At 42.6% G+C, this 17,500-nt stretch overlaps 1 protein-coding gene across 1 annotated transcript in view; it reads left to right on the top strand.

The window, feature by feature from the left end:
- Window positions 1-17,500, top strand: part of LOC306733977 (diacylglycerol kinase delta) — a gene marked incomplete at both ends in the record, with an annotated part of 61,137 nt that overhangs the window by 27,691 nt on the left and 15,946 nt on the right. Inside the window, 10 exons of the mRNA XM_079215295.1 lie at window positions 9,235-9,345; window positions 10,342-10,422; window positions 11,144-11,248; window positions 11,996-12,128; window positions 13,190-13,296; window positions 13,406-13,531; window positions 14,218-14,320; window positions 14,631-14,790; window positions 15,002-15,110; window positions 16,326-16,465. Coding sequence (XP_079071421.1) covers window positions 9,235-9,345; window positions 10,342-10,422; window positions 11,144-11,248; window positions 11,996-12,128; window positions 13,190-13,296; window positions 13,406-13,531; window positions 14,218-14,320; window positions 14,631-14,790; window positions 15,002-15,110; window positions 16,326-16,465 — 1,175 coding nt within the window. The remainder of the gene's footprint in view (window positions 1-9,234; window positions 9,346-10,341; window positions 10,423-11,143; window positions 11,249-11,995; window positions 12,129-13,189; window positions 13,297-13,405; window positions 13,532-14,217; window positions 14,321-14,630; window positions 14,791-15,001; window positions 15,111-16,325; window positions 16,466-17,500) is intronic.

Below are 17,500 nucleotides of genomic sequence, written 5' to 3'. Positions count from 1 at the left end.
CTCTCCTCTCCTTTCCTCTTCTTCCTCCTCATTCTCTTTCATGTTTCATCCATCCCCATCACTCATTGTTTCCACTCCATCACACGCCTCCTCTTCCTCCTCCTCCTCCTCCTCCTCCTCCTCCTCCTCCTCCTCCTCCTCCTCCTCCTCCTACTCAAAGCTCCATCTCTCTCTCAGTCTGCCCTCTGCTGGAGAAAACCAGCGAGTGCAGGTTGTTGCACAGCCGGTGACGTTGAGCGAGAGCTTCGTCGAGCATTCCTGCAATGTCCTTCCCTCCTCCTCCTCCTCCTCCTCCTCCTCCTCCTCCTCCTCCTCCTCCTCCTCTTCCTCGTGATTACAAAAGCACGGCCGCGTTGCAAAGGTCGGGGGTCGCTGTCTGCGTCTGCTATAATTAGTAAAGACTCACCTGAAAGAGTCTCTGAGTCGTCTGCAGGAGCTCATGAATAAACAGCTGCTGAGGATTGTTAGAGGAACAGAAACTCTTCCTTCATTCTTTCTTTAAATTCAGTTAAATTCAGATTTGTCACGTTGATTGTGTTGCAGGATTTACACTTCTTTTTTTACTGCAGAATAATTACAGTCAATGAAACATCTGCAGTGTTTCCTGTCATGTGATACTTTATGATGAGCGATTTTAATGAAGACTTTCCACATATTAACCGTTTATGTCCTAAAAGAGAACTTTGATTATCTCCAATAACTCGAATAACTCGAATGAACAACTTGAAGCTTTAAATATATAGTTTTAAATATATATTTTAATATATATATATGTATATGTGTCAGAATTCATAAACCCAGATGTTCTGTCCTGAACATGAAAACTGTTATTTGAAAGACTTTTATTTTGAAAGACGAGTAGTTTAAGAAGGAATGTCTTTGAAATTCAAAGTAAATTAAAGAAAACTCCTAGTAGCATTTATAGAAAATATGTGTTAACATTGATGTAAAAATGGAAGTGGGACTTCAAAAAGCTTTTACCTAATTGAAGCCTTCTTCTTTTCTTTATACATAAACATCAACAAACATTTCAGTGGGACTTTTAATTTGAAAATCATTCTCTAGGGAGTCATTTTATGAAATGGAGTCACTGTTTTAAACGCACTCTGACACATATTTGGCATTTCTCTTTGTGCAAATGAGTGAGTGAATGAATATGTTATCAATGAGAGAGAGATGTTAATAATAAAAGATGCTAATAACGTGATTCTAATAACAAGAGATGTTAATAACAAGAGATGTTAATAATAAGAGATGTTAATAATAAGAGATGCTAATAACAAGAGATGTTAATAATAAGAGATGTTAATAATAAGAGATGCTAATAACAAGAGATGCTAATAATAAGAGATGTTAATAATAAGAGATGCTAATAACGAGATGCTAATAACAAGAGATGTTAATAATAAGAGATGCTAATAATAAGAGATGTTAATAATAAGAGATGCTAATAACGAGATGCTAATAACAAGAGATGTTAATAACAAGAGATGATGCTAATAATAAGAGATGTTAATAATAAGAGATGCTAATAACAAGAGATGCTAATAATAAGAGATGTTTATAATAAAAGGTGCTAATAATGAGATGCTAATAACAAGAGATGTTAATAACAAGAGATGCTAATAATAAGAGATGTTAATAACAAGAGATGTTTATAATAAGAGATGTTAAAAACAAGAGATGTTAATAATAAGAGATGCTAATAACAAGAGATGTTAATAATAAGAGATGTTAAAAACAAGAGATGTTAATAATAAGAGATGCTAATAACAAGAGATGTTAATAATAAGAGATGTTAATAACAAGAGATGTTAATAATAAGAGATGTTAAAAACAAGAGATGTTAGTAATAAGAGATGTTAATAATAAGAGATGTTAATAATAAGAGATGCTAATAACAAGAGATGTTAATAATAAGAGATGTTAAAAACAAGAGATGTTAGTAATAAGAGATGTTAATAATAAGAGATGTTAATAATAAGAGATGCTAATAACAAGAGATGTTAATAACAAGAGATGCTAATAATAAGAGATGCTAATAACAAGAGATGTTAATGATAAGAGATGCTATTAATAAGAGATGCTAATAACAAGAGATGTTAATAATAAGAGATGTTAAAAACAAGAGATGTTAATAATAAGAGATGTTAAAAACAAGAGATGCTAATAATAAGAGATGCTAATAATAAGAGATGTTAATAATCGGCCTGCATGTTATCAGCAGCTGCAGTTGAGCGTCTGAGTCCACGTGACTCATTAACGCCGCTGATGAGTCACCTTTGACCGGATTCTGATGGGATTTGAACCCACGAGTGATTTGATTGGACGTGAGGGCAAAAATGTGGGCGGTGGACAAAAAAATAACAACGAGGAGGAGTTTTTGGATGAGCAGAAAAAAAAGACTGAAGGGAATTGAGGGGGTGAGACAGAAGGATATGGAGAGAGATGGAGTGAAAAGAGAGAGAGAGAGGGGGAGGGAAGAGATGGAGAGAATAGAGAAAGAGGAGTAGAGGTGAAGAAAAAAAGAGAGAGAGGACGAGAGAGAGAGGACGAGAGAGAGGACGAGAGAGAGGACGAGAGAGAGAGGACGAGAGAGAGGACGAGAGAGAGAGGACGAGAGAGAGAGGACGAGAGTAGGACAGAGGGAGAGAGAGAGAGTTGGTTTCAGTGAGTGAGTCTACAGGGAACAGCATGTTTCTGCTCATTAAAGACAGAATGATATGCCGACTGGCAGAACCCACACACCCACACACCCACACACACACACACACACACACACACACACACACACACACACACTCACTCACTCACTGTAATTTGCCTCGTATGAGACACTGATCTGACACTGAAAGCAGTTCGATGGCAGCTAGTAGGCAGCAGGCGTGAAAACACACACACACACACACACACACACACACACACACACACACGCACAGAGAGTGTGTTTTTGTTTAGAAACTTTTTTTCTGCTCCAAATTAGCATTCAAGCAGGAACAGCTATTACCTGTGTGTGTGTGTGTGTGTGTGTGTGTGTGTGTGTGTGTGTGTGTGTGTGTGTCATTGCCGATCAGACAGGTTCTTCCAGTCCTATTTATAGCCTCAAGGAAATAGGCTTGTTCTCACATGAACACACAGACACGCCACTTCTCTCAGGTGCGTGTCATGAAAGGAGAGTGTGTGTTTTGCATGCTCCGCCTTATCCCCAGTGTGTGTGTGTGTGTGTGTGTGAGGGAGAAACACACACACACACCACAGAGGTGTGCTCTGCAGCACACCTGAGGGGGCGTGGCTACCTGACAAGGGAAGTCTGAGAGAGGAAGCGGGATCTCATTGTCCCGGGAGCTGCTGCAGCGGAGGGAGAGTCACGGCCGAGTCGTGGGGCGATAAAGGAAGAGAGAGGAAAGTAAATGTTGTGCGGGAAGAAACGGAGTGATCATTGAGAAGAAGAGGAAGAAGATGGGTGGAGGGCGAGCTGAGTAGTGTCAAAAAAAAACAACCAAAAACAAGAGAGTGAAAGGTAGAGAGAGAACTTCCCCTCTGCCGTCTCACCTCTTGAGAGCCGTAAAGGCCCGGCCGGTGCGGAGCGGTGGCCCGATGCCGGCGCTGTGTCACCCCGGGTGCTGCATGGCGCCCCTGTTGTTCCGCTGCGAGGGAGGAGGGCAGGGGGACGAGGACCAGCTGGAGCCCAGTCAGGACGACCGATCCCAGCAGAGCCGCCTGGTGGAGGAGGTCAGTGTGTGTGTGATGGGGACCCCGAGACCCTGGGAGGACATCTTGGATTAGTGATGTCATGATCTAGTGATGTCATGATGGTGCGGTTAAAGGTTGTGTGGTTGTGTGTTTTTATACTGTTTCTAGAGAGTTAGAGACATTTTTATTCAATCAAAAACGCCTCCAGCCGTCGTCCACAAACCCGTTTGTTCCAGCTGAAGATGTTAAGCTTCGCAAATGCGAGTCATAAAGTAATTTCCTTCCCTTTTTCAGATTCAGATATTTCGTTATCGCAGGATTCAACTGTGTGTTTGCTTCACGTCCCTCTTGTGCAACAGTTATCATCTCCGAGAAACAGAAGTTTGCAACGGTGATGTTCTCTGACATCATCCCTGCTTTTGCAAAGATTGTCAGACTTTTTTTTGTGAATTTCGATCCCAAGAGGAACTCCAAGCATATTGATATTTATTCATCTTTTCATTTTAAAGTAGCGGGACGGGCGCACGCAGGTTTTATCTTTGTGTGTGTGTGTGTGTGTGTGTGTGTGTGTGTGTGTGTGTGTGTGTGTGTGTGTGTGTGTGTGTGTGTGGTAGTTAAATGTAGCGGAGATAAAAAAAAGTTATTTAGCCGTTAGTTAGAGTTGAATTAGCCAGATTTGTGTGTGTGTGAGCACTTCAGAGCTCTGTTTGACTGTGTGTGTGTGTGTGTGTGTGTGTGTGTGTGTGTGTGTGTGTGTACACATCAGGTCTACTGGGGCTGATTGTTGTGATGTAATTAGTCCTGCTCTAATGAATACACTGATCCGTCTGACAACATCTCTCAGCTGGAGAGGAGAGGAGAGGAGAAGGAAGGAAGGAGAGGAGAGGAGGGTGTGAGCTACATTATGATTGCGAGCTGGTGCAGAACCTGACCTTTTGCATCCAATACATGTTGTATTTATGCAGATATATGTACAGTGCATATCAGCAGATACACATATCAGCAGATACACGTGTACTGGACATATGTACAGTACACGTGTACATATGTATTGCTGATATGCCTCCCATAGCCAATCAGAAGGAAGCCTCGGTCTTATTCAATCACCACTTGATTTAAAAGTCAGTTATTAAGAGCAGAAATGTGGTGAGAGGTCACATGTTGCAGCCACGTGCAGATAACAATGTGAGTAGTTTTGATTTACAGGCTGGTTCATTCTGCATCTCCGTAAGAAATCATGCGCATGCAGTTAAACTTTGCACCCAAGATTGTGGGAGACGAAGGTCTTACCGCCTGCGAAATGTAGACGTTTTATTCAAAAAAATCAATGCCACGCAAGAATCCCGAAAAGACGTCTTGTTGGGCTTCAAGTGTGGACCAATAAACTCTATCCAATGAACTCTATCCAATGAACTCTATCCAATGAACTCTATCCAATGAACTCTATCCAATAAACGCTATCCAATGAACGCTATCCAATGGACGCTATCCAATGAACTCTATCCAATGGACGTTAATCAATGAACGCTATCCAATGGATGCTATCCAATGGACGCTATCCAATGGACATTATCCAATGAACGTTATCCAATGGATGCTATCCAATGGACGCTATCCAATGGACATTATCCAATGGACGTTATCCAATGAACGTTATCCAATGGACGCTATCCAATGGACACTATCCAATGAACGTTATCCAATGAACGTTAATCAATGAACTCTATCCAATGGACACTATCCAATGAACGTTATCCAATGAACGTTAATCAATGAACTCTATCCAATGGACACTATCCAATGAACTCTATCCAATGGACGTTATTCAATGAACGTTATCCAATGAACGTTATCCAATGAACGTTATTTAATGAACGCTATCCAATGGACCCTATCCAATGATGGCTTCTCCCAGGGTTCAAACCATCTGCCGGTTCTACTAACGTTACGATACTCCAGATTTCTAAATCCATAACACAATTGCAGGACACATAATATAAACTTTGTCTCTCTAATCTCCCCACAATAGTGGCCATCTTAGCGCGCCCAGCCCGGATTCACACTTCCTCTTCCTTTGACAGTTGAAACCTTTAAGATTATGTATTTAATTAATTTACCTTCTAACCTTATTGATTTATTGAGTGTAATGTGAACTTTGTTTCTAAATGCTTCAGTCAGCTAAGCTGCTTTTTGGAACTAAGACTCAAAGATCCAAACAACGTTTCCATACATCTTTCAATGTTTTGTATTTTGCCAAATCTTAAAAAGAAAACTAAATATTTTCACAGGAATGTTAGCGATTGGTGATGCAATCAAAATAACCTCTAACCAGCCTCTCTGAGTTTCACGCCTACGTTGCAATAGCCCTGAGTCGGGTCTAACTTCCAGTGCCGTGCGTCCTTCAGCTATATCAGCGGTTGCTATGTCATTAGCCGCTTTTGTCAAACAAAACCACTCTGATTAGCTTCTTGACTGACGGCTCCTGTTGGTGTTGCTGTGGAAACCGCGGATAAGGTCGATTGGTGGAGGAAGAGGTGTGTCACACCTCGCCGTTATCTCAGTTAAGTTATCTCCAGTCAGAAGAGACCTTTACACCTTCTTGTTTGTGTGTTTTCTTCTTCTCCTTAAGGCAACGCCTCGTTTTTGTTTGTTTTTATTTCTCCATGTCGACTCTCCAGAGTGCCTATTTTGTTTGTTTGTTTGTTGTTGTGATTTCTGCATCGGCCCCTCCTTCTTTGCCCCTCGTTTCCTATCTCCTCTCCCTAATGACCCGTACCATTGGGCTATCTGTCACGGGTTCCACCATCAGTCCTTCCCTTCCTCTGCAGCAGCGTCACAATACAAGATATATCTTTTTTCTTTCTCTCGCTCTCCCTCGGGGTACAAAAACACATTTATTCTGAGACAGAAACATGCACGGTGGGAGCAGAATGAGCTGTGTGGTGTGTAGATATCTCACGGACTCTTGTACACGGGGATGCTGCTGAGGAATGAGAGCGATGGAGCGGCGGTTTAGATTCGATCACTGGTTTTCCAAGGTGCTTCTGGCTTGTATTACTCCTGTTCAGACAGCCAAGGCCATTACATGGAGAGAGAGCCGTAAAGATGGAGGAGCGACATTACATGGAAAGAGAGATGAGGACAAAAGACGGAAATAATGCGGCTAAAAGAGAAAGGGATAGAGACGGAGGGGAAAACAAAGGTGCAGTGATATAAAGGTGTGGGCAGATTGTGAAAGAAAAGCAACAGCGAGGGCGCTCTTTCAAGAAGATGTTTGGCCCTCATGCTACTTACTGTCGGATAAAATGCTTGAATAGCCAGCTAGCTAACAACTGTTCAAGATCGTAGCCTGTATATAAGAAGTAGCTAGTCATTGTTACGTTACTCTTCAGCCTTTTACGAGCTCTGGTAGTGGCAGCAACCTGTCAATCACCGTGTAGTCCCGGTCCTAAAGCGTCCCCTGCTTCGTCTGTTTGACTCTAAATGACCATAATTTACTAAATGAACATCATGCTGTATTGAAGAAGACTTGAAACTAGAGATTGAGACATAAACTCATGTTTACAATGTTTACTGAGGGAATAAATCAAGAGAGAAGTAGAGTAATTTATATAGACTTCTATACAACCAGAGGAGTCACCCCCTGGTGGTCAGGAGAGAGAATGCAGCTTTAACACATGAATCATAGACTTCTATACAACCAGAGGAGTCTCCCCCTGGTGGTCAGAGAGAGAATGCAGCTTTAACACATGAAGCATATACTTCTATACAACCAGAGGAGGTCAGTATACAGAAGGCAAGTTTTAGGACACAGCATCGGCTACACTCGGCAGAACCGGAGGTTGCCGCATGGTCAAGATTCAGTAATGTACGAGATAATAGCAACGCAGCTCACAAGCTAACAGATAAGACAATATACAAGAAACATAAAAACTAAGCAACATACACACACAACGCCAGCATGTTAGCCACTTTGTTAGCCAGCAACTAGCTATCGATATATATGTCATTGAACTATTAATCCATTGGTGTTAAATAAATAGATAAAATACTAGACTCACGGTATGAAAGTCCCATGATTAAGACCGTTCTCTATCGAAGATGTTAACTCAACAAAACCACAAATTTGACCAATTTTTGTTGAGACTAGCGACTGAGCTCGTGCTCGAGACTGGTCCATTCAGTTTGATCATGTGACAGTAGAGTATTAATATAGCTAGTATTCATTGGAGCACAAGCTACTTATCTTCTGCGGGAGCTTGAAATACACTTTTGTAATTTACTAAATTTTCTTTATCTGCACACACACTATTCTTTTCTCCGAGATGTCGGCTATCTGCTCACGCCAGATAAACGACACACCTGGGTTGTGAGTCTTTTGTCATTGCCTCTGCGGTGTTTTTTAATAGTATTATTACGGCGCAATTTCAGCAGTCTGATAACAAAATAAATATCCGCCTCACCGTCTCTCTCCTTTTAGCACTTTGCCGTCATTTCATTCTATGCTCGCAAAACTTGTGTTGCGCGTCGATAAAAGTCCTCGACTCTTTCGATGTTCATGACAAAGCAACCGAGGAAACACTTGAATGATTTCTCATTTCCCTGAATTTTATTGGCTACGAGTTTATCTCTAGCCGTAACATTAAGAGTTACAACTCTTATGAGTGCAATATCTCAGTAACTATTGTATTGTCTCCACTACGTGTTCACAGGCTTAAACTGAATACAGTGTGCAGGATTTTGAGTCAGCTTGATTACTCATTTCCTGTTGGCACCAGCGGCACAGTTTCAGGTTTTACCGAAATATATATTGAAAATATTTGCATATAATTAGAAAATATTTCTCTTAGTGCCGGCTATGTTTTATCAACCACGCACACACCAACATTTCCAGTTGATCTACTCCAGCTTTGCGAGTGAAACCCCCTCCCAACGGAGCGGCGACGTCATCATCTTCTGCAGTGAAAGCGTCTCGTGAAGGTTGAAGGAATGCTGAGAAGCGGCGCAGGTGTGAAGCAGCCGTCGCTGACGTGCTCAGCGTTTTAAGATTGCGTCGTGGGTATCCTCTTGTTGGATCTCCATGGCGACTCCCCCTCCTTCCCTCCCCGATGTCCTATCTCAGAATTGATTACCCATGGTGCATTCTGTCCCCTCTGGGCATGCACTCATAAATCGAAAGAGGGAGAAACAAGGAGTGCATGATGAGCGGAGACGAGCATGAAAATGAAATCACGCGTTCTGGCCGCGGTCATCACTCTCCTGCAGAGACGCAACGTGTTTCTACGTATCAACGACACACAGCAGCTTCCTCCTTCTTTATTATCATTCAACACTTTCCCACGGCGGGTTATGAGTTTTTCTTTGCGTTCGAAACAAAGTGTCGCCATTGTCCTTTTTAAGTAAACGATCCCCGGCTCGACAGATTCAGTCAACACCTCAGAACCACGAGGCCGTCTGAGGGACGCCAACTGATCTCCTTAAGTCTACGCCTGGAGAACGCACTAACATCTACTCTCTCTCTCTCTCTCTCTCTCGCCACAGAAAAGCGTGAAGGAAGGCATCCTGTTAAAGCAGACCAGCTCCTTCCAGAGATGGAAGAGGAGGTACTTCAAACTCAGAGGGAGGACCCTCTACTACGCCAAAGACTGCAAGGTACACCAGAGTTGCGTCATGTCTTTCTTTCAATCAGTTTATTTTAAGTTTACACGAGTTACACATGACCTCAAACTAGACGGGAAAAAATAATAATCGACATAATACATAACAGCGTAACGACCAACTATACGGCCAATCGGACGAGGACAGAAAACATACAAGAAAACACAGACATGAATCATCATCCATATTGAACCTACTATAACAATTATATATTAATGAATAGTGTGCACTTAGGTCCTCGAGGGTCCCTTGGATCCCAAAATGAGAAAATCACTTAACTCAGACGACGCTCTTGAGAATAATGTCACGTCTGCACGTCTGAAAATATTCATTGCCGTCCGGAGATAAATGTTTTTCTAACCTGCCGGTTTATGTTTAAATGCATGAATTGCAGACAAGATCTCCGAGATCAAAAAGAAAAAAGTATTGTTGTACATCAAAACACCGATTATTTAAATACAATGTTGAGGTCCGCAGTTATTGAATTCAATGAATGTGTCGAGGAAATTGTGATCTTCCTCGCCAAGTTCAGAGAAATGTCTTGTTTCCTCTTGAGCTTTACGGCTCAATGCTTCTGTTAGTTAGATACATATCTCTGTTTGCTTTTCATTATGTATTTGTCTTCTCTTCCCTCTTTTCTTAGTACTGTTCATGCTTGTTTTTGCGCTATGTATTCTTTGTTTGTTTAGTTTAGTTTTCCTCTTAAGAGAGCAGTAAAATCCTATATTTTCGTCTCTGAATAGGTTCCTCCCTCTCTTGTACTGACATTACTGTTCTTCCTATTGTTTGTACTTTGTACCCAAATAACTCTGCAAATAAACTAAACATATCTCATGGGATTCGGAAGCATCGCAAATACAATTCGATCCCGACTTGACTTCCTGTAGAATGCTTGCCGTCCGGTTGAGAGGTGTCGGGGTGTGAATACATGTTCGGCATCTGGATACAAGGGAAGAAAAAGCTGATTGTTTCTCTCTTCCCGCCCGTCAGTCTCTGATTTTTGATGAAGTGGACCTATCGGACGCGAGTGTGGCCGAGACCAGCACCAAGAACATCAACAACAGCTTCACGGTAAGCGACGAGGCTTAAAATCCATTGTTATGTCATGTAATCACGCCGCTATGCTAACGGCTCTATGGAAGACCGACAATGGTCCGCCACTTTGATTCAGACTGAAATATCTCAACAAATGTTGGACGGTTTGCTGTGAAATCTGGTTCAGACGTCCACGGTGCCCCGAGAGTGAACCCTACCAAATTTGGTGATCTTCTGCCTTTTCCCTCTGGCGCCACCACGAGGCACACGTTGGTGGTTTTGAGTGAAAATATCTCAATAACCTTTTGAATAGATCGCCGTGACATTTGGTCCAGACGGTCGTCTATTTTGATCTAGCGCCATAATTGGATCAGAACTGTTGTTTCTCCTGCAAAACTAATGATATTCCCCAAGTGCCTCAGATGTACTTTTGTGTCGAGCGCTAAAACGTTAGCCGGAAAACGCACACGAGCTTTGCGGCCCGAGAGGCGAGTTCATGTGTATCAGGGGGGAAGAAATAGTGTGTAACACCGGCCAACAGATCACAGCTTCACAGCACTTGTTTCACTCATTGGTTGCAAGTGAAATATTCCCAAACACCTGCGTGTTAGCATTGTTAGCATGCTGATGCTAGACATTGCAATGCTTTGAGCTAAAAGCTTCACAGAGAGACTATCATGGCTGTAGTAACGAGTGCAGACACATATTTCACTCCTGTCGTTCCAATTTGGTTTTATTTGTACTTCTTCTTCCTCAGGTGATCACTCCATTCCGCAAACTAATGTTATGCGCCGAGAGCCGGAAGGAAATGGAGGACTGGATCGGCGCTCTCAAATCCGTCCAAAAGTGGGAAACCTACGAGGTTAGCGTCGCCCCGCGCCCTCCGGCACGCCGCTCCGTGTTTGCACATTGTTGTTTATTCAGCGGGCGGACAGAATATCGAAAATGAGCTCCATTGATGATCCTTTGATTAAAAGCAGGCTTCACACACGCTCGCTTCTTAATTATCCTCCCATCTGTTCTCAAAGCATCCACCTCTTCTGCTTATTGGGAGGATAAACGCTCCCCTCCTCCTCCTCCTCCTCGTATGTACTTTTCATTTCAGCTCTTTGCCAGCGGATTAATGCGGCTCATAAAGTCCGCCCGTGGGCTCTAATAGGCTGTAAAGACGGCTGATTGACTGCGAGCCGCCGTCCCGGCTCAGCTGGGGTTCTCCAGCAGGTGTCGAGCTCTAAACAGAGTTTTAATCCACGTCATCGTCATTTACTTTGTGTGTTTTCGCACCAAATTCATCCTCATTCAGGGAGCCGGCCATTCCATACCTCTAGAGTTATGAAGACCTTCTGGAAAAAGGAAGAAAAGATGATTTTGTAGATGTTTGACTTCTTTGCTCTTTTGCCCGTCAGCTTTTTTTAATATCACTGTCTCTCTATCCCTGTGTGTCTCAATCCCAAGGCCACGAAGTTTAATATGTACTGCCGATTGTCTGCTCCCTGTATCCATGCTTCCTCAGGCCCGTGTAGTCCAGCGTGAAATATGTGCAATATCTCCCCATCCCCCCCGAGGCGTCATGTTCTGAAGCGGGTGTCCCGTGTTTCTCCTTCCTCAGGCCAGCCAGTTCAACATGGAGCATTTCTCCGGGATGCACAACTGGTACGCCTGTTCTCACGCCAGGCCGACCTTCTGCAACGTCTGCCGGGAGGCTCTGCCGGGCGTCACCTCCCACGGCCTCTCCTGCGAAGGTACACGGACGCCGCCGCCGAGCGCCAACGCCACATATTCTGAGCGCCAGATCCTTTTGGTTTCTGTTACGTAAACGTCTGCGTGGTAGAAGAGCATTTGGAGCACGTGGCAGCGGCAGTTAAGGAGCGGCTTTACGGCTGCTTATCGCAGGGCGAGGCCGGGTTCATCCCCGGTTTGACATACTGACAGCGTGGAAACCGTCTGAACACACATGCGGCGCTTTTATGTACGTCAAAGGTCAGTTACCAGTACACGGTATTGGGAAGCTTTTTAATAAAAGCTCAATTTAATTAAATAAAAAATGCTCTACTAGATAGATAGATACTATATTCATCCCCAAGGGGAAATTTGAAAGATGCTCAATATATACAGCAAAACTCAATATGTACTGATGCTAATTCATTTGTTTGTGATTTGTTATCCTTTTTTTCATGAATTCCTATTTATTCGAACAAAAATAATTAATATGAACAACAAATATATATAGAAAGGCATAAAATACATGTAGAACTTTGACAATTATTTTTTAAACGTGGTAGATATGTAAGCAACATTACACCTGAACACCCAACATTAATACAAAAATAAATAAAATAAAAAATATATAGTTCTGATACGGATATGATATAATAATAATAATAATAATAATAATAATAATACAACTAATGTTAATGACAATTATGTTGATGATAATAATACATGTATTTGTTTAGCAACTTTTATACAAGAAATACACAAAGTGCTTCACAATAAAGGAAAATTGAATATAAAAAATAGGGTGGATAAGATGGAAAATAAAACATATTTGCAAAATTATAACAATGAGATGAAAAAGAATACATAAAACGTATGCGATGGATTATTAAAAAAGAAAAATTGAATCCACTAAATAAAAATAAGTATAATAATATTTAAATTACCCAAATTTCAGAAGAATTCCCACAAACATCCATAAACGCTGCAGCAGCATGAAACGGTCTCCATCCTCTTCTCCTCTTGGAGTAACTTCATGTTGATTTAAGTTTGTCTAACGTCACATTTATGGATATTTCCTCTGCAGTGTGTAAGTTCAAGGCTCACAAGCGCTGTGCAGTCCGCTCCACCAACAACTGCAAATGGACCACGCTGGCCTCCATAGGGAACGACATCATCGAGGATGAGGAAGGGGTGAGCTAACCGTGCTGCGCCTCTAGAGGAGGAAGCAGGCAGCAGATGCAAAGTGTCTAAACGTTACGTAGAGCTTTGCATGCAAGTCATTGTCTCCCATTGGCCCCAGGTCTTCATGCCCCACCAGTGGCTGGAAGGCAACCTGCCGGTCAGTGCCAAGTGCGTGGTGTGTGACAAGAACTGCGGCAGCGTGCGGCGGCTGCAGGACTGGCGCTGCCTCTGGTGCAAAGCCATCGTGAGTGGGGCTTCTGCCTTTTTTAAGGAAACTTGTCAAATCGGTATTTATTCAGGACATCCAGTTATTTTCAGTTCCCCTAAAAGGTGTTTAGATGAAGCGACGATGACGTAAATGCTCTGAATCCGGTCCAGTTGGTCCTGAATGATTATCTTTTTTGTGAGGAGGAAAAACAATGTCTGCGAAGAGGTCGAATTAGTTGAAATATCTCAGATTATTAACACATACGATAATACATTTTGGACGTTTTAACTTCCAGGTGAGATGTGATCCCAGATTTGGGGGATTTGTCGTTCAAAAACGACAACATTCACGTCAGAATGCAGTGAAATCGCCCTTTAAGGCGGAAACGGCAACAGAGATGTAACTTCATCCCGACTCCTCTGCTCCACTTAGCGAAGGCTGCATTGTTCTCGAGTGTCTCGGGCAAAAAGAACACACATTAATGCGTCTAATACACACACACACACACACACACACACACACACACACACAAAACAAAAGCACTCGTACAAGTGAATCAGAGTGGTATTTGTAAAGGTTACAGGACTGACATTTGGTGGGTTTCAGAGGGATGTAATGACCTTTCTGACTCTGTGTGCGTGTGTGTGTGTGTGTGTGTGTGTGTGTGTGTGTGTGTGTGTGTGTGTGTGTGTGTGTGTGTGTGTGTGTGTGTGTGTGTGCAGGTCCACAACAGCTGTAAAGAACAAACGGGGAAGGTGTGTCCATTGGGTCAATATCGAGTGTCAATCATTCCTCCCACTGCACTTAACAGCATCGACTCAGATGGTGAGACACACACACACACACACACACACACACACACACACACACACACACACACACACACACACATACAGGTTCAGAGGCTCTTTCTACTGTGATCCTTTTATGTTTTTAATGTAATAAAAAGGCTGTCGCCTCTGATCTGTAGACCAAGTAGTAGTTTTCTTTGTTGTTAATTGTTATCATTCTTTAAGATTATTCCCAATAAACTAATGAGCAAATCCCTGGTAAACAGGAGGTATAAAATGGTCAATTAAATTAGACTGAATTGTCTTAGTGTTAGTGGAATCATTTCTTCATTTCCTTGCTTCAGGCTTCTGGAAGGCCAACTCGGCGTCGTGCTCCAGCCCCCTCCTGGTCCTGGTCAACTCCAAAAGCGGAGACAACCAGGGGGTGAAGTTCCTCCGCAAGTTCAAGCAGCTCCTGAACCCGGCTCAGGTGTTCGACCTGATGAACGGAGGACCGGAGCTCGGGTACGCGCTCATAAATAATGACATAACGCAGCATGAACCTCTTCCCTTCACTTAGTTCCTATGCTTCGCTTCACCAGTGGGAGTTTCCAGTTGGTCACGACTTGTTTTAATGCATGTGCCTTTTCGTGACATCTACCGCTTAACATTGTGTGCTTCGCGTCCTCCTCTTCCTCTCCTCTTCCTCATCCTCCCACTGCATTCACTCCCTCAGCCTGCGCCTCTTCCAGAAGTTTGTGACGTTCCGTATCCTGGTGTGTGGGGGAGACGGCAGCGTGGGCTGGGTGCTCTCAGAGCTGGACACACTCAACCTCCATAAACAGGTGAGGAGGAGGAGGAGGAGGAGGAGGAGGAGGAGGAGGTAATGCTCAAGGTGACTGTGGAAAACGCTGATGGGCAAGAGAAAGCAGCGAGCCGCCTCTTGCGCTCACGTTGTTAAATGATAGTGTGCATGTTGTGACATGTGGCGAGTTTCACTGCTATTGACTTGTTTAAATTGGGAAATAGATGGAAAGAAAAATGACTGAATCAATGCAGGATGTCAGGGGAGTGCAGGGGAAGAGGTAACATGATCAATGACACGGTGATCAGTCGATGTCATGGCATGAATCATAACTCATGTCGGATCACGTGGTTATTATATAAAATAAGTGCCGTGTCAAACCCGTTTCAACCTCCAGGTCGTGTGGAGTGAATCAGATGAACGAGTTAATGTCACATGATGTTTCTCACTTTTTTCCTGATTTTTTTTTTTGTCCTTTTGAAGGCAGATTTGTAATAGTAAGGGACTGTTAAATATAGCAATAGTAATAGTCTGCATCCAGGCCTGTTTCAGTGATGAATGATGAATTACAAATGTCATGTTTTTGTTTCATAATTCACACACAAGTGAACATAAAGCTTCAATTGCTTATTTAAATAAGGTTTTGCTTTTTGTCTTTTTATGATTTGCACGGGAGGCGCCTGCATTTCATTTGAATGACATTCACTTGTAACCCAAAATACAGAAAACTGATGGTTTTAACAACTTACAACTTGAGGAGAAAACTTATATTTATGCCCCTAAAGCCTTTATATCAGGAAAATCAAGAAAAAATCATGGTATAAATCCCTCCACCCCAAAAAAAACAAGCATGTTCGGTATCAAATTAAACATAAAAATCAGGGCCACAATAATGTATAATCCCGATGTACAACCTCTAAACACAACTCAAACAATAAATAGGATTAGGGGTTGTGGTTAGGGTTATTAGGGTTAGGGCTTAAAGGGCTACTGGACCGCATCACACCACTGTTTGTAGGAAGTGTGCTCATGTTGACCGAGCCAAACCATCTGTGATGCAATAAATCGATCGAGTAACGATCCAACGTTGGGTTGTACCGGAGAATGTTTAATTAATATTTCATTCAACACATGAATTGCATCTGTGCAGACACATCTCAAGTATCTCTATTAATAATGTGTCTCGTACAGATTGTCGATCAAAATGTGGTTCCAATCAACTTGTTTGCAGACGACATGCTGTCTTCCGTTTCAGTGCCAGCTCGGCGTCCTGCCTCTGGGCACGGGGAACGACCTGGCCCGGGTCCTGGGCTGGGGGGGCCTCTGTGACGACGACGCCCAGCTGCTGCAGATCCTGGAGAAGCTGGAGAGAGCCACCACCAAGATGCTGGACCGGTGAGACGGCAGCTCTACCTCGGGCACCGAGTGTCCACGGTTTCTATTAGTTTTCCTTCGTGGGCTTTCCTATCCTGCTCCACAGACTTGTCAGGTGGACTGAGGGCTGAATTTGACTTTAAGCTGCAGTATTTATTATATGACCTGGAGGATTTCCTCAAATAAGTTGCTAATAAGAATGAATGAATTCTGCGTTTCTTAAGGTTCAGACAGGAGCAAGAATTAATCAAAAGCATGAACATGAAAGATGAAGCATGAACATATAGCATGCACATGGTGCATGAACATGTAGTTTGAACATGAGCATGTAGCATGAACATGTAGCATGCACATGTAGTATGCACATGAAGCACGGACATGTAGCATGAACATATAGTATGAACATATAGTATGGACGTGAGCATGTAGCGTGAACATGTAGCATGAACATGTAGCATGAACATGTAGCATACCCATGTAGTATGAACATGAAGCACGAACATGTAGCATGGATATGTATCATGTACATGTAGCATGAAACATGAGCATGTAGCATGAGCATATATCATGGACATGTAGCATGAACATGAAGCGTAAACACGAAGCATGTAGCATGAACATGAAGATGAATCATGAACATGTAGCATGAAGATGAATCATGAAGATGAAGCATGAAGATGAATCATGAACATGTAGCATGAATCACAAACATGTAGCATGAACATGTAGCATGAACATGAAAATGAAGCACGGACATGTAGCATGAATATGTATCATGCACATGTAGTATGAACATGAGCATGTAGCATGAACATGTAGCATGCACATGTAGTATGAACATGAACATGAAGCATGAACATGTAACATGGACATGTATCATGTAGCATGACACATGAACATGTAGCATGAGCATATATCATGAACATGTAGCATGAACATGAAGCGTAAACATGAAGCATGAGCATATAGTATGAACATGAAGATGAAGCATGAGCATATATCATGAGCATGTAGTATGAACATGAGCATGAAGCATGAGCATGTAGCATGAACATG

Source organism: Taurulus bubalis (genome assembly GCF_910589615.1).
Source record: "Taurulus bubalis genome assembly, chromosome: 3".
NCBI lineage: Eukaryota > Metazoa > Chordata > Actinopteri > Perciformes > Cottidae > Taurulus > Taurulus bubalis.
This window is presented reverse-complemented; position numbering and strand designations above follow the sequence as displayed.